This window comes from Thrips palmi, unplaced genomic scaffold, assembly GCF_012932325.1.
Source record: "Thrips palmi isolate BJ-2018 unplaced genomic scaffold, TpBJ-2018v1 HiC_scaffold_1, whole genome shotgun sequence".
NCBI classification, from domain to species: domain Eukaryota; kingdom Metazoa; phylum Arthropoda; class Insecta; order Thysanoptera; family Thripidae; genus Thrips; species Thrips palmi.
In genome coordinates this window covers 8659904-8683469 of record NW_023144620.1, presented here as the reverse complement: position 1 = coordinate 8683469, position 23566 = coordinate 8659904, and the positions used below count along the sequence as shown (strand labels likewise).

Sequence of the window (23566 nt, the reverse complement as noted above, 5' to 3'; positions counted from 1 at the left end):
CACCACCGATCTTCTGGCCCACTGTGAGCCGGTCCGAGCCCGCCTCGACGACAAGCCCACCTCGGCGACGACGCTAACCTTGATCCTTCATGACGCCCTCCGTGCCGCTGGCACACCTGCGAGCGCGCACCCGGCGCAGCCGCGAGGCGCGGCACGGCACGGCAAGGCATGGCGCGGCACGGCAACGGCGCGGCAAGGCGGGCTCAAACTTGCGCGCGCGTAAAATGTTTGCTCGGCGTAACATTGGTGCCGCCCGCTGCGCCATGGCTGCGCCCTGCACGGCCGCGGCGGCGCGGCGCACCACGCCTCGCGCTTTTAAATCACAAATTCCGCCGCTCCCCGCGGTACCAGCGCCAGCGGGCACCGGCGGCAGCCCTTGCGCTCGAGACATTTTGTTTCCGAACCGGCGCCAAACCAGACCGCCCAACTTCCAGTCGCCGCCCCGCCGCGCGTACTTGTTCTGAGTCCCGCGCGCAGACGAAGCTTAAGGCCGCGACGACGCCGTGCCAGCAGCAGCCAGCTGCGGACAGCGTCTCTCTCTCTCTCTCTCTCTCTCTCTCTCTCTCTCTCTCTCTCTCTCTCTCTCTCTCTCTCTCTCTCTCTCTCTCTCTCTCTCTCTCTCTCTCTCTCTCTCTCTCTCTCTCTCTCTCTCTCTCTCTGGGTGCGGGAGGCACAGCGATGACACAGCGTGGAATCAGCTTGGGTCGACGGCCGGAGACGATATTGATTCACGGGGGTAAGCAAAGGGATTCCCCCAGGTCAAGTAGCAAATCCCGCGCGGATCTCCGCGAGTGGAACGCCTCTGAGCCACGGGCGCCCGCCCGGGCCACCCCGCCCCGCCCCGCCCCGAATCGACTGGAAAGGCTGCGAACGAGCAATCAGTGCGGTCGTTTTAGCGCGCGCCACCCGAATCTAATCACCATCACCTTCCCGCGCTGCACCACCGCGACGCGCCGCGACGACGCCCTCGCTCGTCGGGGCGCTCGGCTAGTCACTCCAGAAAATGAGGCGCTAGAGTCCCGTCCATTGACGTAAGCCCCCCCCAGAGTTTCCCGCGGCCGCGCGGCGCCGCTGCTTTCAATGAGACCGCCCCCCCCCGGTTTTGTTTTTGCCCGCGCGCAGTTTGTCGTCGTTTCTTTGCGTCCTGATGACCCAGCGCGGCCCGGCCTGCCGCGTCCCGCCGCCCCATACACACCGCATCGGCCTATTATTTCCTCCCGGCCACAATGGCCGTAATACGCACTTTGTCCGCGCGACCCACCGGCAGCACACCGATTCCGAGAGTCCTTTTCGTCGCTCTCTCTCTCTCTCTCTCTCTCTCTCTCTCTCTCTCTCTCTCTCTCTCTCTCGCAGCCGGACGGAGCGCGCCGTGAGTGCGAGAGAGACAGAGACGGCTCTCGGAATCAGTCAGCAGCACCACAGCGGGGCGGCAACGCGTGGACCGGCCAACACAATCATTTCGAGAGCCGATTTCGTCGCTCTGTCTCTCTCGCACTCATTCGAGCGCGGCGGCGGTAGAGGAGAGAGAGAGTAGAGGAGAGAGAGGAGAGGATGAGAGGATCGAGAGAGATGGAGAGAGAGGGTGGAGAGAAGAGAGCAGAGAGAGAGAGAGAGAGAGAGAGAGGGTGGAGAGAACAGGGAAGATTCTGGAAATGAGTCTGCAGACGCACACACACGCCGCAGCGGGAGAGCACGCCACGCCAAAAACCCGCTTTGCGGACTGCGCGGGAGAGCGCCTGCGAAGTAGCGGGTAGGCCAGCCCGCGGCACAGCCCCGCGTGGCGGGTTGCCTATCGCCAGTCCCGCAGGCGCTCTCCGTGCCAAACGCACGGCGTCCGCGGGGGCGTCTGGCTTGCCTCCGCCCTCCACCGCCACGGCCGGGGCACTGCCTTCGAACGCAGGTACCGCACCGCCGTCGTGTGTGCGTGTACACACAGCGCTGTGTTCGGCTCGGCGCCCCCCGCGGGGCCCCCCGGCGACCCAACGCCGGACCGCAGCGAGCGCGGCGCCCCATGCCGAGCAACAATGGAGCGCAGCGTCACTGTAATTCCGAACACAAAGCGCCGCGTCCGGGGCGGGGCGGGGCGGGGCGGGGCGGGGCGGGGCGGCTCGGCTCCGCGGGTGGCATCTGCCTCTGGAATTCGCTGCGGCGACCGTTGAACCTGCGGGGTGCTCTTTCTTTGCCAGTGTACCGGACTGGGGTGTCGTTTGCATACGCCGGCTGCCGCGACACGCAGTAATCGAAGCGCGAGCGGCGCGCCGCGGGAGAGTGGGCGAGTGGGCGCCGCGGCCACCGCAGTAGAGTCATCCCGAGAGTCGTTTGTCGTTGCTCTGTCTCTCTCCGCACGCATGGGGCGTCCTGTGGTGCGAGAGAGAGAGACGGAATCGACTCTCGGAATCAGTCTGCAGGGTCCGCTCGGCCGGTCGCTGGAGGCAGCGCGGCGGCGCGGCGGGCGGGACTACACTGGGGCACACGCGCCGCGCCCCCTCCCCCTCGAGGCCCCTCACAAAACGAAGAGCCGTCGAATGATGCAGACAGCTTATCATACTCCAGCCCACCGCAGTGACCGCGCATCCCATCAACGCCCCCTCTTCCATTTCTACTCTCTCTCTCTCTCTCTCTCTCTCTCCTCTCTCTCTCTCTCTCTCTCTCTCTCTCTCTCTCTCTCTCTCTCTCTCTCTCTCTCTCTCTCCCGTCGATATTTGGCTTGCAGTGTGGCCGCACAGCGCTGGAGCTCTCGCCAGCGGACACAAGATGAGACTGACACGGCCGTGACGGGTGACGAGCCGTCCCGTGACGAGCCGTCCCCTGACGAGCCGTGACGAGCCGTGACGAGCCGAGCGACCCGAAGGCCCGAGGGCAATCCGAGGGAGGCATGGCCAGGCCCAGGCCAGGCCCCGTACCGCTGTCACGCCTGAATGCGGACCGGTTATGCCTGCCACGCCTGAGCGTTCCGCGGCGGCATTTGAACCCACAGCCATTTATTTCCGGCAGCAACGGGGAGGGGAAAGGGCGGGGGGGTGAATATTCGCAGCCGGGGGAAGAAGACGGGAGGGGGGGGGGACTTCTGCCGGACAAGGCAGCCCAGCGTATGAGGAGCAGGTTCGGGTTTCACAAGTGTAACGGAGCGGGGGAGAAGGGGGGGGGGAGGGGGTGCTGACAAAGGGGCGTTCTGGGCAGTGGTGTTTTCCGGGCCATACGGGGCCATACGCCGTATGGCCTATTAACGAAATGAGGGGGACCGTATGGCCTATAAAAATTTTTTCCAGGCCATACGGTCGCATACGCACGCCTCGAAAATCCCCAAATACTGAGGCTCCACTCGACCAAATGAACTTAATATGTACCCCGACTCGCACTAGACTGCTTGTCAGTAATCTAGGCTGCCTTCTATTCATAAATATAAATGGGCCTGAATTATGCCATTTAGACATACAGCCATATGCCAAATTGTGGTAAGTGGAACACAACTCCGCAAATGCCACACAGACTAAAAAGAGACATGTTAAGAAGGACGGAGCCCACAAGTTCCTGAAGTGGCTTTAATAAACTGTATACCTGACTTCTCTCTGTTTTGTTCCACACATGGCGCCTGGAAGGTAGGCAACCCTTGACACCGTATGGCCTATAAATTTTTTAGGAAAACACCACTGGTTCTGGGTGTGGGCCGGAAGAGCCGAGTGGGCGCGCTTCAAACGGGAAGGGGTGGGGGGGGACTCTAAACATATCAGGCGTCACGTCGAGCGAGGCAGTCGAGGCAGCTACACGAAAAAGCTGCTTGCCATCGTGATGGGGCGGATGGGGATGAGAGGCGGGCAGGCGGGCTGTTCGGCTCGAGCGAGGGGCAATCGGGTGGGGGGGGGCGGGGCCGCGAGTCGGCGCTACATCTTCATTGAGAACAAGGCCACCAGGCCACCCACGCGTCCAGAGTGGATGGTGACGGGCCTAGCGTTGCCTGGCGTTGCCTGGCGTTGCCTGGCGTTGCCTGGCGTTGCCTGGGGTTGCCTGGGGTTGCCTGGCGTTGCCTGGCGTTGCCTGGCGTTGCCCTGGCGTTGCCTGGCGTTGCCTGGCGTTGCCTGGGGTTGCCTGGGGTTGTCTGGGGTTGCCTGGGGTTGCCTGGCGTTGCCCTGGCGTTGCCTGGCGTTGCCTGGGGTTGCCTGGGGTTGCCTGGCGTTGCCTGGCGTTGCCTGGGGTTGCCTGGCGTTGCCTGGCGTTGACTGGCGTTGCCTGGCGTTGCCTGGCGTTGCCTGGCGTTGCCTGACGTTGCCTGCCTGGCGCTAGTGCTGCGGCTCTGGCCAATGTTCCCCCGCCTTAAAAAGTTTCTCCTTTCAATTGACGTCGACACTGTGAGGGAAGGGGGGGAGGGGCGAGGCGAAAGTCGGGTCTGGAAGGCATAGTTTTACCGCCAAAACATTGTCAGAAAAGTTAAATTGAATTGGCTGAAATTTCAGTTGATTTCCTTGGTGGTGTTGTAGCGACCGAAAGCACTCCACAGTCATTAACACAGCGAAAACGTATTGTTGTACGTAGTCCTTTTGATACAACCGTGTTTCCACCGTGTAACACCGTCACAGCCAAGGGGAAATCACTGTGATTTTCGGTGTACAAATCCAATGAATTTCAGTAGAATTTCGATGAATTTCAGTCAAATTTCGATGAATTAAAGTCAAATTTCGATGAATTCAAGTCAAATTTCGATGGATTTCAGTCAAATTTCGATAAATTTTTATGAATTTTACATGTTTGACGAACTTTGGTGTACAAATTTGGCTGGAGTTATTTCCCCTTGGTCACAGCCCTTTCCATCCCGAGCGAGGCCCTCGCGGGGCCCTCGCGGGGCCTCGCCTGCCTCGCCCGCCTCGGCGCGTCCGCCGCACGTGGAGGACTTGTTGCGTGAGACGACGCGACGGTGTGACGTCACGGGACAAACCGAAACAAATTTAATCTGCCATCACGACGTCGCGCCGCGGGAAAGCGGGCGAAAGCGGGCAAAGGCGAAAGCCTCTCCGCCCGCAAGACACTCTCGCGCGCCCCGACCCCGCCCCGACCCCGCCCCGACCCCGCCCCGACCCCGCTCCGACCCCGCCCGGGCACCCTGGCGGCGCGGGTTCGACGCCCGCCGGCGCCGCAGCGCGGCTCGGGCCTTATTCCACCTCCAACTTTAATCCCCCTGCGCGGAAAAAAAATATTATGTGATTTATTCTGTGGCGAAAAGCAGTGTGGTGTGCGGGGCCGCGGGACCAAAACTTGCTTCCATAAATACTCGTTACTGGAGGCGGCACGCCAGCGGCACGCCCAGCGCTGCAGAGTCCGGGGCAGGACGCCGCAGGCCCGGAGGCACCCGGCGGACACGCCGCGTTAAGAGCTCGCGCGATTCAAACCGGAAACGGCAAAGTTGCGGTCTAGCTGCCGGCTCCCTTTTTGGCGCGTCTTCCAAGCAGCCCCGGGGGCTATTAGAGGCGAAGCGGCAGAGCGAGGAGGATTAGGCTCCTCCGAGGACGCGCAGGACCGGCGCGGCACGGCACGGCCAAGCCGCTACACCGCTATGCGACCGCTACACAGTGGCCAGAAGACCGCAGGAGGCGGCCGAAACTCCAGGCGCGTTTTGAGCTCCAGCGTCGCTTAATGGGACTCGACACGTGTGACCCCACCAATGGATTGCTCTCCGAACGAGGAATCCATTGGTGGGGTCACACGCTCGGTTCGAGTCCTGTTAAGTGACTCTGGAGCTCAAAACGCGTCTATAATATTTATGCCGCTTCCACCGGTCCTCTGGCCCACTGTGTGCTATTCCACTGGCAATGCCACTCAGTGCGGCGTTTCTTGAGACAGCCGTTAGAGCGCGCTACCGTCGTCGCCCGCATCGACAAGTATTTGTGGACGCATTAACAAGGGCAGCACGGCCAGCAAGGGCCTCCATTACGACGTCTACACGGCGCGGTCACGAAAATTGCGGTCGTTTTCGAGGCGTTTTTGGGGCCAGCCGCGCCGCAACGGCCCAAATCCGTGTAATAACAACCCTCCACTAGAACACGCACACACATACAAACACAAGCGCGCGCGCACACACACAGAGGGACCGTCTCAACGACGTTTTTTGATGCGAAGAACCCTTTTTTCCTGTGTAAGTTCGTCGAAGCACGACGAACTCGAACGTAGCGGGGACCGAGAGCACGCAGCAAAGGGGGCCCAAGACTCTGCAAAAGCGGGGCAGGACACACACACTCACACCAACGTGGGTCTATTTTAAACACCCCTTCGCCACACTTAGGCCGGACCCAGCTTCCGTCCCGCCACACCCCGCCACGCCCCGCCACGCCCCGCCACGCCCCGCCACGCCTCGCCACGCCCCGCCACGCCCCGCCACGCCCCGCCACGCCCCGCCACGCCCCGCCACGCCCCGCCACGCCCCGCCACGCCCCGCCACGCCCCGCCACGCCCCGCCACGCCCCGCCACGCCCCGCCACGCCCCGCCACGCCCCCAGGCATGGAGGCACCTTTCGGCCCGTGCGTTGGGTGGGAGCGTAGTGTGGCGTGGCGCGCTCCAGAAGACTGATTCCGAGAGTCGTTTTCGCCGCTCCGTGCGGGATGCTCCATGAGTGCGAAAGAGACAGCGCGACGAAAAAGACTGTCGGAATCAGTCGTCAGTCGACGGTTCTCGGGGTGGCCCCGAATGAGCTTGACTCTCTCGGGTAAACTTGCGAACAGGGGAGAAAAAGGCAGCACTAGAAAAGGGCCCCCGATCGGCCGGCGGTGCAAACACCACGGGGCTATCCAGCGCGCCCTGAGCAAACTCGCCGGTAAGCCGGTGTGTAAGTCCGCAGGCCGAAGAACAACACAATCCGTCGGCAAGCACCGTCACCGACTTTGCCTTTTGCCATCCCCCTTTCCAGAGCCGTGATCAGGAAATCTCAACAGGGAAACAGGGGCAGCTAGGCAGGGTCCCATTGAGTTGATTCAAATCGCTGCTTTCGTCGCTGTCTCCCTCGCACCCTTTACGGGACGGTCAATGAGTGTGAGAGGGACAGAGCGATACTGCTCGGCATAAGGCTGCAGTGTACCAGTGTACCTACGCGAGCACGGCGGCAAGCCGTTGCCGCGCCCGACCGCCCCGCAGAGGCCGAACCCGCCGCAACACTCACAAAGCGTGCAGATAAGCGGAGTGGCGCGGCGCGAGGGGGCGGCGCGGGGGGCGGCGCGGGGGGCGGCGCGGGGGGCGGCGCGGGGGGCGGCGCGGGGGGCGGCGCGGGGGGCGGCGCCACCGCCAGCGCCGTATCAGGAGGCCCTGCAGCCACGGCCACACACACAGACGCACAAACACAAACACACAGAGCCCAGTCGCCCGGGGTGTCGGCGACACTTTACTCAGTCGTCGCCCGGCAGCACACGCATGCATCCACGTTCACATTGGCGGCGCCGAAGAAAGCCACATTGCTTTTCTCCGGCGCGCTGCCCCCCCACACACACACACTCCACCACGCCGCACAGTAGACTGATTCCCAGTGTCGTTTCCGTCGCTCTGTCTGTCTGACTCTGTCTGACTCTATTTCTCTCACTCATGAGGCGTTCTGTACAGGTGCGAGAGAGACAGAGCGACGAAAACGACTCTCGGACCGTCTGCAGGGAGAGGGAGAGGGCAAGCGGCGGCGGCGCCTGGATTCAGGGGACCAGAAGACCAGCGCTCTGCGCGCCGCGCGCAACAGACGCCGTGACCCGGATGGGCAGCGATAACCTTGCTGCAGACGCCGCCCCCGCACCCCTCGGTGCACCCCGCCCTGGATCAGCCCGTCGAGTGCGAGGCCGTGGCGAGGCGCCGCCCTGCCGCCGTGCCGCCGCCGTCCCGCCGCCGTGCCGCCCTGGCGACGCGACAGTGTCTCGGCGTCGCCGCGGCGCCCAGCGAGGGGGAAAAGAACCCCGAGCTGGACGCGCTAGAAAGAGCGCAGAGCGACCCATGTCTTAAAGTTTGCCCAAACCATAGCAACTATGATGTAAGTGGATCAAAAAGATTTTAGGATTCGAGGTCAAGGGCCGGAGGTGTGCTGGCTGGATAGGCGGAGGCCCGGAGGTGTGCTGGCGAGGCCGAGGCCCGGCCAAATTATTTCGGCTGGATTACCGCCGACGGAATAACGCCTCCGGCGCGTTTATACAGTAATTACGACACAATGAAAAACTTATTAAAGCTGCCTGGCCTCGCCCCTTCCGCCCGGCAAACTTCTCCTTCTCTTCCTCCTTCCCCGCCTTGGTGCCAGCCGGCCCCCCACCGCCGCGATGGCTATCGGTCGTACGAATCCCCCCCCCCCTTTTCCCCGGCTAAGTTTTTGCCAGAGGCACACTTTCGGAGATAACTTTGGAGCCTTGGCCTTGGGCCGGGGATGAGCGCGGCGGGGCAGCGGGTCCCTCTAGCCGAGTCGGAGGGCCGCCGAGGCCGCCGAGGCCGCCGAGGCCGCCGAGGCCGCCGAGGCCGAGACACAGAGGAATGATTGACCGTTTATCATTCACATCGGCACTCCCGGCACGCCGCGCCGCGCCACGCCCCCACTCCACACGCTCCACGCTCGGCGCGCCGATGGCGCCATTTCCGCGCCAATCTTTCTCGTCCGGTTTCCGCGTTCGCGGAAATGAAACAGTGCTTTGCTGTGGTGATCGACTTGTGTTAGTTTCGACAGGCTGATTTCGATAGCCACTATCGAAAAGTCGATGACTACTACAACAGACGAAAGCTGTTTGCTGCGACCGGATACTTGTGAGGGGACGACACCAGCTTTGGTTAGTCCTCTTAAAAGTGTCCAGTAGCTGCAACCAGCTTCAGGTTGTAGATATCGATGTTTCGATTGCAACATCAAACAAAAAGCATCACCACACTTTTATTTTTATTTTTATTTTTCGTGTTTGCGTTCCCACGACCGCCACATTTCATTCTCGGCGCACCGCAACGCGACTGCGACTCGCCTCGTCATTCGCGGCCGATTAAACTTCTCCTGCGTTATTTTCCCCGGCGTCGCAGCGCGTCGCAGCGCGGATGACGGGACGCCGCGGAACCGCGGAACCGCAGCACCAGTTTGCGCCTTCTGCCTTCTGCCGCATGGAGCGGGCGAAGCGGAGCGCCATGTGTGGCCGCTATGGAACGCGAGCACCGGGAGGGGAGGGGAGGGGAGGGGTGTGACGGGAAAGGGTGTACTGGATCGACCGTCTATTAGTGTGTAGTGTGTGAGCGTGTGTGTGTGTGTGTGTGTGAGCGCGCGCGTTTGGATGTGTGCCTGTGTTCGTGTCTGTGTGTGTGTGTGTGTGTCTGTCTCTGCGTGCGCGCGTTTGGATGTGTGACTGTGTGTGTGTGTGAGTGGCTGTGCCGCGACCCGTAGCGAGCCCAGCCCTCGGTCCCGTCCACGGCCGCTGCCCGGCGTGCCCGGCGTGCCGTGCCGTGCCGTGCCGTTGCCGTGCCCTGATGAGGGCAGTACTTCCCTTTGTGTCTTGAGGGAGGAATGCCCCGGCCGATTCGAGTCACGCGCCCCGGCCGGCCCCGCGGCCAAGTGCCCCGCGGGGTCCCAAAGGGCCCCAGAGAGGCCCCCAGGGCTTCAACGGTGCCTGGCCTCGGAAGGCTTGGCGCGACCGGCAATCGGATGTCTGCGGGACGGTCCAGGACCTCGCCGTCGAGTGCGTCGGCGTCGTCCGTCCGTCCAGGTCCAGACGGAGGGCCGACCGCACTCCACGAGGACCGGGAGAGTGGCGGTCGCTCGGCAAACGGCAAGGGTCGTGCCCTTTCCAAGGACTGCAGCAGGACCCGGCCGAAACCAAACAGGTGGGGGCGGTCTACTACACTGTTTGGGCCTACATCGCCGGCCGCCATCCACCAGGCCGCCGGCACCACAAGTCTTCCCACAAGCTTTTAGCGGCGCAGCTGGGCCGGATTCCGGATTCCTCACACTTGCCACTCAGGCATGCCGCCAGCTAGGCCGCCAGCCAGGCAGGCAGCCGCTGTCGCCACTCAGCCGCACTCTTCCGGCGGTCCCGCTCCAGTCGGAGTATTGATTGCCGATCGGGGCGATCAACGGCACGGAACGGCACGGAGCACGGCGGGGCGCGGTCGCCGGCCACGCCAAGGGCCAGGCCGAGCGCCAGGCATCTCGTCGGTATTGCGCGCCTTTGTATCCAATCGCAGCGTATCGGCCTTCGGCGGGGGAAGGGGCAGGCCAGTTCGTCCTGGAGGACCGAGGCCGCCGCCGTCGCGCCGCAGCCTGGGGGCTCAAGGTCGTCGCCGCAAGTTCGGCACACCGTCGGCGGCGGCGGGTGGCTGGCTGCCTGGCTGTCACGGCGCGCTGGCGAAGATGGCCGATTTTCGGCGCCAATCTGTTCTCCTGGGGGGCCTTGCCGCGCCGCGCCGCGCCGTGCCGAAGTCCGACCGACAAGGGCGCCGCACCAAGGCGTCGCGACGCCGCGCGGGGGCAACGCGCCGCGGGGCCGCAGGGCCGCGCGGCACCACGGGGCGACGCCTGCAAATCGTATTTCTTCGTGTTGCGCGCTGGCAAGGCGAGCACGGCGAGCACGGCGACGGCTGCTTTGATGGCGGCGCCGAATGAATGTCACCCCGGTGCGCCCCGTGCGAAGCGAACTGGGAACCCGCACCGCCGTCGAACGCCGATGCCATTTCCCACGCGTCCCCGAGGCTGGCGGCCGCATGCTGCACACTGCGAGTCCTTTTCGTCGCTCTGTCTCTCTCGCACCCACACGGCACGCCCCAAGAGTGCGAGAGAGACAGAGCGACGAAAACGTCTCTCGGAATCAGTCTGCTGGGCTGGCTATGCTCAGCCTCCATCTGGCCCCGGCGGCCCCGGCGGCCCCGGCGGCCCTGCCCGAGAGGCAACTTAGCCGCCACTCGAGCTGCTCCGGCAGTCGGCGCGTCTGATCCGGTCCAGGGCCCATTTGGCACGGCGGCTCGGCGGCACGGCACGGCCATGCCTGGGCCTCGGCCTGGGCCTCGGCCTGGGCCTCGGCCTGGGCCGCCATCGGATCGAATGGCAAGTCGTGCTGCATCCCCCGACCTTGGCGACGACCCCGCGCCTCGGTATCTCTCTCTCCCACTCGTGGGGCGTCGCGAGGGAGTGCGAGAGAGACAGGGGCACTGTTCGGAATCAGCCTACTGGCGGACCAGCAACACAGCGGTAGGTTGGGGGGAGGGCCTGGAGAAGAGAGGCCCGCTGTGGGAAGGCTGAAGGCTGAGGAGGACTAGAAGGAGGAGCCCAGCCAACCCAGCCCGGCAACAAGGCTGAGTCTGTCACTATCTGCTCTGCCTCTCTGCCCCTCCCCCGGCCCGGCCCATACAAATCCCGGGCCCACCCCACCTTCCTGCAGCCACAGCACCGTCGCCGTGCTGCCGCCGCGCCCTGGCGCCCTGGGCGCAGCCGCGCAGCCATGGCGCGGCCCAGCCAGCCCTACGGCCCCACCGTAAACCCAAGACCACCCCTCTCCTGTAATAATAACACGCGTCACCCCGTGCGCGAGTGTGTGTGTGTGTGTGTGTGTGTGTGTGTGTGTGTGTGTGTCCCGAGAGGGTTGTTTCGAAACAGACACAGGGCTGCCAATCACTACGGCCCTCCTGGCGGCATTGAGGGAGGCGAACAACGCGAGAGGCGCAAGGAGGCGAGATGTCGACGCCACGACGCCGAATCAACGTCACCCAGTAAATTCGCGCCTTGGAGAATGACTCGCGCGAGGCTCGCCGTAGAGGGACCGAAAACCGATCGTTAGGGGAAAAAAACAACAAAAAACAACGAAAGCAAACCAAGTCCCGATGGCGGGGTGCCTCTCTTTGTGGCTGTGATTTTGCCTAACGCTCGCACGTCTGTACCTTTATGGCTTGGTCCCTGATTGCGCCCCCCCCCCCACGGCGGGGCGGGTGGGGTAGGGTGGGGCGGGGCGGGACCCTTGTCTGCATTACCATCCCCCGAAGGTGCGGCGCGCCACAACATACTACGATACTCCCCTGCAACAAGCAACTATCTACGCCCACTGTCTCGATAACCGACTATCTACGCGCGCTCTCCCGACAACCGGCTATCTACACGGGCTGTCTGGATAACCGACTATCTGCTTTCTCCACCTCGCGAGATTGAATGCTTTTATTTATCCAACCAATTAAGTTGCCCTCGCAAAACCTTTACCAAAACTTGTCAAAAGTTTGTCAAAGCAAGATTAAGTATGGTTTAAACGGGTCGCTTTAAGTGTTATGGAGAAAAATACTTCGTTATACGACAACCCTAACCTCGCTACGATGTTGGATAGTCGGTTATCCAGACAGCCCATGTAGATAGCCGGTTGTCGGGAGAGCGCCCGTAGATAGTCGGTTATCGAGACAGTGAGCGTAGATAGCTGCTTGTTGCAGGGGAGTATCGACTACGGTCCTCGACAAAACCAGCCAACCGCGCGGCGGCCGCCAAAATTATTGCGCCGGGGACCCACTCCCTTCCAGCAAGCTTCCAGCAGGCCCGAATCCGAACGGGCCTTTTTGCCGCTCCGTCTCTCTCGCACTCACGGCGGCGTGCCTGGGCGCGCCGCTGCGGTGCGAGAGGGACGGGGAGAGGAGCCGGCGAGCGGGACGAGCGCCGGCCGGGCACGCACGGGCATGTACAGGTATGCCCCGCGGCCCCGCGCTTCATAAATCCAACTCCACTCGTTTCGTTTCCTCCACTTCTCGGCAGGTCCGCTCCCCCCAGGCCAGGCCGGCCAGGCCGTGCACGCCGCCCGATTATGCACGGTCCGCCGAGATTCGAATCACTCCGCACCGCGTTCCAGCGCCCGTTCCAGCGCCCGTTCCAGCGCCCGTTCCAGCGCCCGTTCCAGCGCCCGTTCCAGCGCCCGTTCCAGCGCCCGTTCCAGCGCCCGTTCCAGCGCCCGTTCCAGCGCCCGTTCCAGCGCCCGTTCCAGCGCCCGTTCCAGCGCCCGTTCCAGCGCCCGTTCCAGCGCCCGTTCCAGCGCCCGTTCCAGCGCCCGTTCCAGCGCCCGTTCCAGCGCCCGTTCCAGCGCCCGTTCCAGCGCCCGTTCCAGCGCCCGTTCCAGCGCCCGTTCCAGCGCCCGTTCCAGCGCCCGTTCCAGTCGCCCAGTCTGGCATCCACGCTCCACTGCCAGATAACACAATGCGCCAAATAACCATCAGGAAAAAGTGGTCAGCCGAAGGACGTTTTTGGTAAAATTTAATTCAGGGTACTATTGGCCCATGTCCATTGACATGACACACTGCCACAGAAAGAAAATTTCATCTTCTTCCTCGGTGTCGATTCTGCAATCCTTCTCAAGGTCACACCGTCGCACCCAGTAAGCTGCTTCCCCATCACCCCGGGGCACTCGTGTTTGCATGGCACGTCCTGCTGAAGCAATCGGAAGGAGGGGGAGTGGGAGGGAGAAGGGGACGGGAGGAGGGGATGGAACGAGTTACACCCCGGCTGTTTGCCTATTCGGCGGGCGTCTTTCCGCACCTGCTTCGGCATTAGCAAAAGCAAGGGGTATTGACGCGGCCTGCGGGCACACAGTGGTCCAGAAGACCGGCGGCGGGGGCCGCCGAAACTCGAGACGCGTTTTGAGCTCCAGAGTCACTAAACAGGACTCGCACCGAGCGTGTGACCCCACCAATGGATTCCTCGTTCGAAGAGCAATCCATTGGTAGGGTCACACGTTCGGTTCGAGTAGCGGGTCCGAAGCAAAACAAAATCGTCCGGGATTCTGACCGCCTCCACCGGTCTTCTGGCCCACTGTGTAGCGTGGCGTGCAGTGGGAACGCGCGGCGGGCACGCTGCAAAGGGCATCCTTCCGCTCGCCTGCACCGAGGCACCGAGGCGAAGCGACTCGAACCCCAGCAGCAAAAGGCGCAATTCGACGCTAGTGGACAAAAAGCAAGTCAAGCTTGTTGGCGGATTTTTTTTCGCACGGCGGGCACCTAAAAGTTGGGCCAGGGTAACGGAGGGCTCCGCGAGACCGGAAGCCAACGGCCTGCCACCACTACGACGCCACTACGACGCCATCCTCGCGACTGGCCAGGCGACCGTCCTCCTCAAAGACGGGGGCAAAAAAGAGAAAGGCGACACAGGCATTCCTGGGATGCGCGAGGGCTGTTGAATTAACTGTCGGTTTGGGGCGGGTCAGGGTTCCTCCTCCCCCGCTCCGCCAAGGCACTGCCCGCGCTCCGTGCTCCGCCTCCTCGGCGAGGGCGGGCCGAGGCGGGCAGGGCTTTCCCCCGGGGCAGGGATTTAAAGCGCCATCGTCTTATTTGCATACCATTTCTTTTCCCCGTTCCTCAACGCTCCGTCGTCCGCCGCCGGAGAACGAAGCGGAACGGTCCCATTGTTTCTGACCGGCGCCTTAACAATAAATTCAGCGTTCAGCGGGCCGAGGCCGAGCCGAGCCGAGCGGGCCGCATAGCCTGGCCTACACCCACTACACCTCTCCTTGCATTCAGCCCCCGGGCGGTGCCGGGCCGCGCCGAGTCGTGCCGGCAGCAGCATGCCAGCCCCTCCCTTCCTCTACAACCGCCTTGTAATTTTGCGAGCTTACTCCACCACCACCACAGCGCTGTGGCATGGCCGTGCCGCCACCCGGTCTACGACTCTCGGCCTCGGAATGCCTCGCCCTCATAAAGGCTGCAGCTGCCCCGGCCCGTTCCCGGTCCGCCCACCACGGCCTCGGCCTCCAGCACCGGGGCCTCGGCGGGCCAGGGCCTCGGCCTCCAGCACCAGGGCCTCGGCCTCCAGCACCAGGGCCTCGGCCTCCAGCACCAGGGCCTCGGCCTCCAGCACCAGGGCCTCGGCCTCCAGCAGGGCCTCGGCCTCCAGCAGGGCCTCGGCCTCCAGCCTGGCCTCGGCCTCGGCAGCAGCGGCCCGCACGAGACGGAGCTGCAGTTCTGGAATTAAATGTGTTGAGAGCAGGAATAGCCCCGGTAATGCAATTCGGCCAACTCTCTCTCTCTCTCTCTCTCTCTCTCTCTCTCTCTCTCTCTCTCTCTCTCTCTCTCTCTCTCTCTCTCTCTCTCTCTCTCTCTCTCTCCCTCTCTCTCTCCCCGGTTCCGTGCTGGGGCGCGGCTTGCATTAGCCTGCCACGCAAACCAGAATTTGCTCTCTCATTATTTGAATGGCGTCGCCACCCCCGCGGGGCGCCCGGGCCGGGCGGGTCCGGGCCGGCGGCGGCGGCAGACTGATTCCGAACGGCACTCCGTCTCGCTCGCACTCACGGCACGCGCCGTGTCCGTGCGAGAGAGACAGCGCGACGAAACACCGCGGAGTCAGTCGCGAGAAGCACGGCCAGTGCAGTAGCATTGTGAGGACGCGGCTTCCTTTGCGGCGTTTGTGTGTTTTCCTTGTCCCCGCCACCCTCCATCGCGCGCGCGGCGCCGCCCGAAGGACTTCATTAAAATATCAGCCCTTTTCTCGCAGGGCCGTGCCTCGCCGTGCCGCGCCCTGCCACGCCCTGCACCGTTAACGGGCTCTTCGACATGACTCCCTTCGATGGCCCGCCCCGCCCCGCCAGCACAATGCCGTCATCGTGGACGCCTTATCACTCGATAAACCCCGTGCCGGCCGTGCCGTGCCAGGGCCAAGGTCAAGGGCAGGGCGGCCTCGCGCTCTCTCTCTCTGTCGCACCCGAGGGGTGTCCCCCGCGTGAGAGAGAGAGAGAGAGAGAGAGAGAGAGAGAGAGAGAGAGAGAGAGAGAGAGAGAGAGAGAGAGAGAGAGAGAGAGAGAGAGGGCGAGATGGATCGGCGGGACGTCCCGCTGGCGATGGGCCGCCTGCCCGGCCTGCCCTCCGGGCCTTCCACGCAGTCGTAACCGATTGCGTTGATGCGCTGAATTACGAGGCGCGGCCAGTCCGAGCTGGCAGCCAGCCTGGCGGGCAGTCAGGGCTGGCAGGCAGCCGCCTCAGCAGCCCAGCCAAACGGTTTGTATCGCCAGTGTGTCTGTTGGCAGGCAAGAGGCATTGGCCTTGGCTAGGCCTTGGCGCGCCGGTCCCTCCAAGGCCAAATCTGGCGATCAAACTGCGATTTGGCCAGGGAGGCAGCGCCAGGCCGGGGCCAGGCAGAGCGCGCGACCTCGCCCCGCCTGGCAGCTCACCCCGCCCCGCCCCGCCCCGCCCCACCCCGCCCCGCCCCGCCCCGCCCTATGGGAGGGAGTCATCGGCCAGCCACCGCAAGCCGCCCATTACGGACGCGCGCCCCGCCCCAACCCCCTCACGCCGAGCGGCTCGGGGGATTAACAACTCAGCTACGTGTGGGTGGACTTTTGACTTTCAGGTGGCTTTCGTCGCCAACTTTACGCGGACCCAATGCGACGACGAGAGCTCCGCAGCTGTAAAATTCCTCTCCACTGGACGCGGCCGTCGCTGGGAAATGAAAACTTGCTGTCCTGATGAATATTCATCAAAATTGAGCGCAGTGCGTCGTGCGTCTGAATGTGTGTGCGACGAGGGCTGCCGTCCGAGAGTCGTGCCAGAGGGCCCCATCGCAGGCCGTGCCTCCCCGAACCTGGGTCCAAACCAAACCAAGCGAAGCCAACGCGCATTCCAGCGTCGACGGCACACTGCATGACTGCACTGGACACGTTGCCATGCTCCATCCCCCGAATCGCACACCTCGCATCGCACGCATTGCTGCGTCGATACGGGCTCCGTGGTGCCAAACGTGTTTTGGTTCGAGTTGAGAAAAAGAGCCCTCTGCCCGACCAAAAGCCGCAGCCCGATTCCGCTTTCGACGCTCTGTCTCTCTCGCACTCATGAATCAGTCCGCTTCGGCCGGGCCGAGCGCGTACCCCATTATTTCTGGACGCCATAAAAGGATTAGCTCCTCGTCCACCGCTGCGGCAGGCCGGCGGGCGGACTCGCGCTGTCTCCGTCGCACTCACGGGGCGTGCCGTAAGGGTGCGAGAGAGACCGCGACACTGGCATCACCAGATTGGCCCGGTCGATGCGCCCGCATCCCCACTTCCCGGGACGGATCGCGGCGGCCGCCACCGCCTTGCACTTCATTTTTACCCGCCGAGCCGCCGGGTTTAGGGAAGGTTCCAGTGTAGGTGCGCCGGGCCGGCGGTCTGGAAGCCATCACCCCCGGCCCATTAGGCAGGCCCACCCCCTCCACCGCCTCTCGAGTCGACGACGAGTTAATTGGCTGGTGAGTCGATTCAATTCGCAAGTTGGCGTGACTCGCTGCAAAATAAAGTCAGCATGACGTCCTGGCTGCGAAAAGGGGGAAGGGGGATACCCTACCGACGCCCTCGGCAACAGAAAATAACTGCCACACACTCCCAATCCCGGCGCCCCGCCCCTCCTCCCGCAGACTGATTCCGAGGGACCTTTTCGTCGCGCTGCCTCTCTCTAACCTGAAGGGACGCCCCGCGCGAGTGCGAGAGAGACGCAGCGACGAATACGACTCTCGGAATCAGTGTGCTGGCCGTGGCCTTCGCCACGCATCGCGACGCCGGGGACCGCCGGGGGCCGGGCGCCTAAACTCGCCCCCGCATCGCGCCGCATTGTCAGAGCAGCGACTGCCGCGCAAAGTTACGACTTCTTCTTCTCGTCCTCCTTCTCCTCCTCGGCGCGATTCGGCCGCGCCATCACTATGCCGGCCGCCGCCGGGCGGCCTTGGCCTTCGGGCTCGGCGCCGCGGGGGTCCGCGCCGTCGCCCGCCCTTCTTTTCGCAAGCGGTTCTCCAGGCGCGGATCCAGGAGGGGGCCAGAAGACCGGTGGGGGGGTCAAAAATTCCGGACGCGTTTTGAGCTCCAGAGTCGCTAAATGGGACTCGAATCGAATGTGTGGCCCCTCCGATGGATTGCTTTCCGAACGAGGAATCCATTGGTGGGGTCACACGCTCGGTTCGAGTCCTGTTTAGCGGCTCTGTAGCTCAAAACGCGTCTAGAGTTTCGGCCGCCTCCACCGGTCTTCTGGCCCACTGTGGGGCGGACGGAGCGCGGCCTCCGCGGCCACCGGGCCGCCGGCACTGCGGCGGTAGTTTTCGCGTGGACGCCAACTTGCCGCAGCGCGCCGGGATTTGTGGTGCGTTCATTACCAGAATGGCTGGCCAGCACGGCCAGCAGGGCCAGCCGTGCTGCTGCATTGCGAAGTACGGACAAGTGCGGAGCGGTATGCAAACGGGCGGAACGCCGTCCGCGGGACGAAATCAAATGATCGGACTCCGCGGACAGTGCGAGGCGAAGCAAGGCCGCGTCGATTCAACAACCAAACAAGCCGCGAAAAAGGTCCATGTTGATTTCTACGAAGCCTGGTTTGCTTCCACGAGGCTCTTTTGTTGACAACGGGTTTCCGCGTCGGACTACACCATGAGACTAGGGGTAATGGACTCGCAACGGAGCTGGCCGGAATCTCTGCTTTGCTAATTGTAGTTCACTATTTCTCCGACTAAATATGAGAGTTTTGAGATGGCTCGGGCATTTTTGGAAAGAAGACATCTTAAAGTATGCCCTAAATTCAAAAAAGTTTCAATTTTCCCACCAGGGCTCGAACAGGAACAGCTCAACCGTTGCGCTACTCAAATGCGCAGGGCGACGGGCATGGTGCCAGGGGCGACGCAGGGGGGACGCATCTTCAACTTGCGATAGAAACTTCCCGATGCCGCAAAAGTGATGGGACATAGTTTGTGTTCGACATATATCAAGGTGCACCACTTGTCCCATCACTTTTGCGGCATCCGGAAGCTTCTATCGCAAGTTGAAGAGGCGCCCCCCCTGCGTCGCCCCTGGCACCATGCCCGTCGCCCTGCGCATTTGAGTAGCGCAACGGTTGAGCTGTTCCTGTTCGAGCCCTGGTGGGAAAATTGAAACTTTTTTGAATTTAGGGCATACTTTAAGATGTCTTCTTTCCAAAAATGCCCGAGCCATCTCAAAACTCTCATATTTAGTCGGAGAAATAGTGAACTACAATTAGCAAAGCAGAGATTCCGGCCAGCTCCGTTGCGAGTCCATTACCCCTAGTCTCATGACTACACGGGGACCATCCCACGTGGGTGGTGTGACCGCCGGGACGGCGGCGTGCATCACCGGGAGCGAGCACGTATTGGCAGGGAACAACCAATCCGAAGCTCCGGCCCGCTCCGCGAGCGGACCCGAGAACGAGGCGGTGCTTACTGATATGAACCGAGAGGACGACTGGAACCGCCTGGAACACACTTCCACAGACCGCCCACGGCCCTCCGGGTGTCTCTGTGCCCCGCCAGGCCCCGCCACGCGCGCACCGCACGTGCTGCGGCAGGGTGGTTCCGAACGGTCGCTCTGTCTCTCTCCCACACTGACGGAGCGCTGTGGGAGAGAGACAGCGCGACTTCGGAATGACACTGCAGGGCCCAGCATGACAAAGGGCGATATTAAATTTATCGACAGAGACATACAGAGGAAGAGAAAAAGGGGACCGCCAAAAAAAAGAGCGCGGCGCGTCGCGACGACCGGCGGGGCGACGGCGACGGCGGGCAGCTGCAGCGGTGCAAGGTCTCCGTGGCCGTCGCCGCCGTCGCCATGGCGACCGAGACGCATGGCCGGCCTCCTGGGCGACCTAGGCCAAGGCAGGCCAGGCAGGCCAAGGCTGTCGCGTGGCTGGGCTGCCGGCACGGGGCCACGGCCAGCCACGGCGAGAGCGTGTATCAATAAGCAATAAGCGATACCATCGACCTGTGGGCCATCCGCGCTCCGCGGCCATCCCCCGGCATGCCGTCTCGCCGTCTCCACGCGACGCACAGTGGGCCAGAAGACAGGTGGAGGTGGCCAAAACTCTAGACGCGTTTTGAGCTCAAGAGTCGCTAAAAGGGACTCGAACTGAGCGTGTGACCCCACCAATGGATTCCTCGTTCGGAGAGCAATCCATTGGTGGGGTCACACGTTCGGCTCGAGTCCCATTCAGCGAATCTGGAGCTCAAAACGCGTCTTGAGTTTCGACCGCCTCCACCGGTCTTCTGGCCCACTGTGCGACGCCGGGGCACTGCCGGCCTGCCGGGCAGCAGACCGACTCCGAGGGTCGCACTCATCGGGCGTCGCGTAACGGGTGCGAGAGAGAGACAGAGGGCGACTCTCGGAATCAGTCTGCTGGTGGCAGCCCGGCCCGCGCGCGCGGTAATTGTGCAAAACGGGGTAGTGGGACGGGGCTGGCCGTCAAACATGGAGGCCGCGATCGGTGGCCGCGTGTTTGGCGTCTGCGCCCCGCCCCGCCCCGCCCCGCCCCGCCCCGCCCCACCCCACGGCGCGGGGCCCACTTACCCACCCCACTCCAGTCCAGGGCGCGCGGACCGCCACGGGGTCTTTCCTGCACTCCGTCGCAGAGGGCGCCGTGCCGAGTGAAACGGAGTGAAATGTGTTGAGGCTCACCATTAACGTTGAGTTCCATGGCGGCCGCCTTGGCCGTGATGGCGGTGGTGATGTTGGTGGTGCCGTACGTGGTGGAGCCGGCCGACGAGTTCCTGGAGCTGGGCCCGCTGCCGTGGCTGCCGTGGCTGCCGTCCAGCGACGTGGTGGCCGACACCTGCGCCAGGCTCAGCTCGCCGTCGCTGGGGTGCAGGTGGTGCGAGTAGTGGCACGGGTGGCGCGTGTGCGTCCGGTGGATCGAGTTGAGGATGATGTTGGAGGAGGTCCGCGACAGCGCCTTGCGCTGCCGCACCGCCTCCTTGAAGATGCGGTAGTACATGGTGACCATGACGACGCCCGGCACCCAGAACGACACGCACGACGAGATGATGGCGTAGTAGCGGTTCACCACGAAGATGCACACCTCGGGGTGCTGGTCGCGGAACTGTTCGTGCCGGTCCGTGGTGTACCAGCCGGCGAAGATGGGCACGAAGCTGATGAGCCCCGGCAGGATCCACACGTTGGCCAGCATGAAGCTGACGGTGCGGTGCGTCATGGTGATGGGGTACTGCAGCGGGCGCACGATGGCGTAGTAGCGGTCCACCGAGATGCAGCACAGGTGCAGGATGGACGCCGTCGAGAAGTACACGTCCAGCGAGTTCCACACGTCGCACATGAAGTAGCCGAACAGCCACACGCCGCCCGTCAGCTCCACGCTGGCGTTGAACGTCATGGCGCACAGCGCCACCAGCAGGTCCGCCATGGCGAGCGACACGACGTAGTAGTTGGTGATGACGCGCAGCTTGCGGTGCCGGAACACCGAGATGATGACGAGCGCGTTGCCGAGCACGGCGCCCACGATGATGGTGCCCATGATGAGGGCCTTGCAGACCAGCGGGAACACCGCCTGCCGCTCGGCCGCCGCCACGGGGGTCGTGTTTTGGTGGGGGTCATCGTCGGCGGGCTGCAGCGTGGTGGGCAGCAGCAGCAGCAGGGTGGGCAGCAGGGTGGGCAGCGTGGCGGTGGTGCGGCTGCCATTGAGGCCGTCGAGGCCGTGGCCCAGGCCGTGGCCCAGGCCGTGGCCCAGGCCGGGGCCCAGGCCGTCCAGCAGCGGCCCGGCGGTGCCGACGGTGCCGAGGGTGCCGTGCGCGCCCAGGGGGCCCAGGGCGCCCAGCGGGATGGCGGGCGTCACCGAGAAGGGGCTGGGCGCGACGCTGGGCGTGCCGACGCTCATACCCTCCAGCATGGCGAGTCACATGGCGCGACCTGCGCACAGAAAAGACCGTATTAGTAAAACAGTGTACTTCCGAGCACCTTAACTTTACGTCCAACAGTTCAACACTAGCCCAGCCTCTAGTTATTCCGGCGTCTGAGTCGCCACTCGGCACCCGGTTCGCGTTTTTGGAGCGGTTTGCAGTGTGTGCCACGGGCGAGGCCGCTGCGGGTGTGCGGCGTGCGCGGCGTGCGCGTTTTGGCGTGACCCTTGATTGGCTGCCGAGGTCACGCCACCGCAAACCGTTCGGACGTGTCGGCCGCGCAGTACCCCCGGCCCTCAGCCCGGGTACGCCTCATCTCCTAGGGCCTAAATAAAACCGGCGAACCCAGTAGATACTCTAGGCTCAAGGTGACCCCTGACCCCGGGCCGCGGCCTCGCCGGGCCACGGTTTAAGAAATCATTTGCACGATTTACCGCGCTGGGGGCTCGGCTTCCAACATCGATCCCTGCATCCCTCATCCCTCCGCCGTGCCTCCTCCGCCGCCCCGCCGGCTTGGCACCGAGCCCTGCCCCACCCCGCGTCCTCTCCGTGCGAGAGAGAGAGAGAGAGAGAGAGAGAGAGAGAGAGAGAGAGAGAGAGAGAGAGAGAGACAATGTAGCATGGCCGCTGTTGGCTTTGGTCGGCTGAGCTGCCCGTCGGCTGGAAGAAATTGGTGGTTATCGGCAAAACGCCCCATCGGCAGCCACTGAACCCACCACGACGGCCCGACGGACGGCCCGGCGGCACGACCAGACCCACCGCGCCGGGCGTGCCGTCCCTACGTGCAAGGCCTGCAAGGCCGTCGAAGGGTGCACCGCAAGCCCCTCGCTTGATTCACCTCACCGTTAAAAGGATCGCGCGGATCGAACCGAACCGCTTAGCCGTATAAAAAGGGCGCGCATTTTTCCCGGCGGGTGGAGCACGGCGCACCCTCCTGACGCGGTGGGCAGGGCACTGCAGCACACTGTCGGGCGGGATCGACTTGGGGATCCGGCTTCAATTGATCGAGCAGATTAATCAACAGCTTGCAGTCTAAAATAAAGACTTTAGCAATGGACTGGAGGGCTTGGCGTCAACCGTGCGACCCGGCACCGCCCGGCACGGCGTTGGTGTGGCTCCCAACACGCCAGCCAACAACTTGCCCAGGGCGCGGTAAGCCCGTTTTTTTGGTGAGCCCCTCTATTTTGTTTATTTTTTGTTTCACGCCCTGCCTTTTAGTCTGCCTAATCCGGGCCTCTCTCTTTCTACCTGTCTGTGCGCCCTGCCTCCTATTTTCTTTTTTTTTCGCGTGTCGCTTTACGTGCGGCCTGTGACGTGTGCTTTACCTGAAAGAGGCCAGGCCAACATGTCGCTCGTTCTATTCCTGTCTCTCTTTCTCCCTTTTTTTTTATTTATCCGTCGTGGTTCCAATACTGTTCCTACTACAATACATCTCCGTGCCGCCTCATGCCCCCTACCCGCCCCCTACCCGCCCCCAGCCCCCTGTTTTGAGACGACGGATCCTTTCTGACCCAAATCGCTTCCCCACCCCCGCACGGGCCGCGCGGCGGGCACCCTCCCGGGGCAAGCTGAGGCAAGGCACAGGTGCTCTTGGGGCCGTGCCGTGCCGTGCCGTGCCCGTGTCGGCCGTGTCGGAGCACTCGCGCAGTCCGGCTGCGCCAGAGGGGCAGGGAAAGGAAACCCACCGGAGAAAAAAGGCGCACATTTCCGGCCAGGGTCGTCGCGACGCCCGGCAGCCCCCCTACCGAGGGCCCCCGCGCCCCCTGCCCCGCTGGCCGCGCCGCGCCGCGCGCGTAGGCTGAATTTCGATTCCATTTGGAGCCGAGGGCGCTGGCAACGGACTGCACCTCGCCGAAGGGATTTTCGCCTCGAAAGAGCAAACCTCCACCGGCTCGGTGACGCCCCGCCCCCGCCGCCCGCAGCGCCCCGCACGCCACCAAGGAAAGTCTATTAGACGGGGTGCGCTTCCGCCACGCCAGCCGGCCCGGCCACTGATAACG

At 63.5% G+C, this 23566-nt stretch overlaps 1 protein-coding gene across 2 annotated transcripts in view; it reads right to left on the bottom strand.

The window, feature by feature from the left end:
• LOC117640630 (octopamine receptor beta-3R-like) overlaps nucleotides 1-21305 on the bottom strand; it is an 89749-nt gene extending 68444 nt beyond the window's left edge. For both annotated transcript variants that reach the window (XM_034377327.1, XM_034377336.1), the window contains exon 1: nucleotides 20335-21305. In XM_034377327.1, the coding sequence (XP_034233218.1) occupies nucleotides 20335-21184 (850 nt within the window). In that variant the 5' untranslated portion in view covers nucleotides 21185-21305. The remainder of the gene's footprint in view (nucleotides 1-20334) is intronic.
• Nucleotides 21306-23566: the final 2261 nt, after the last annotated feature.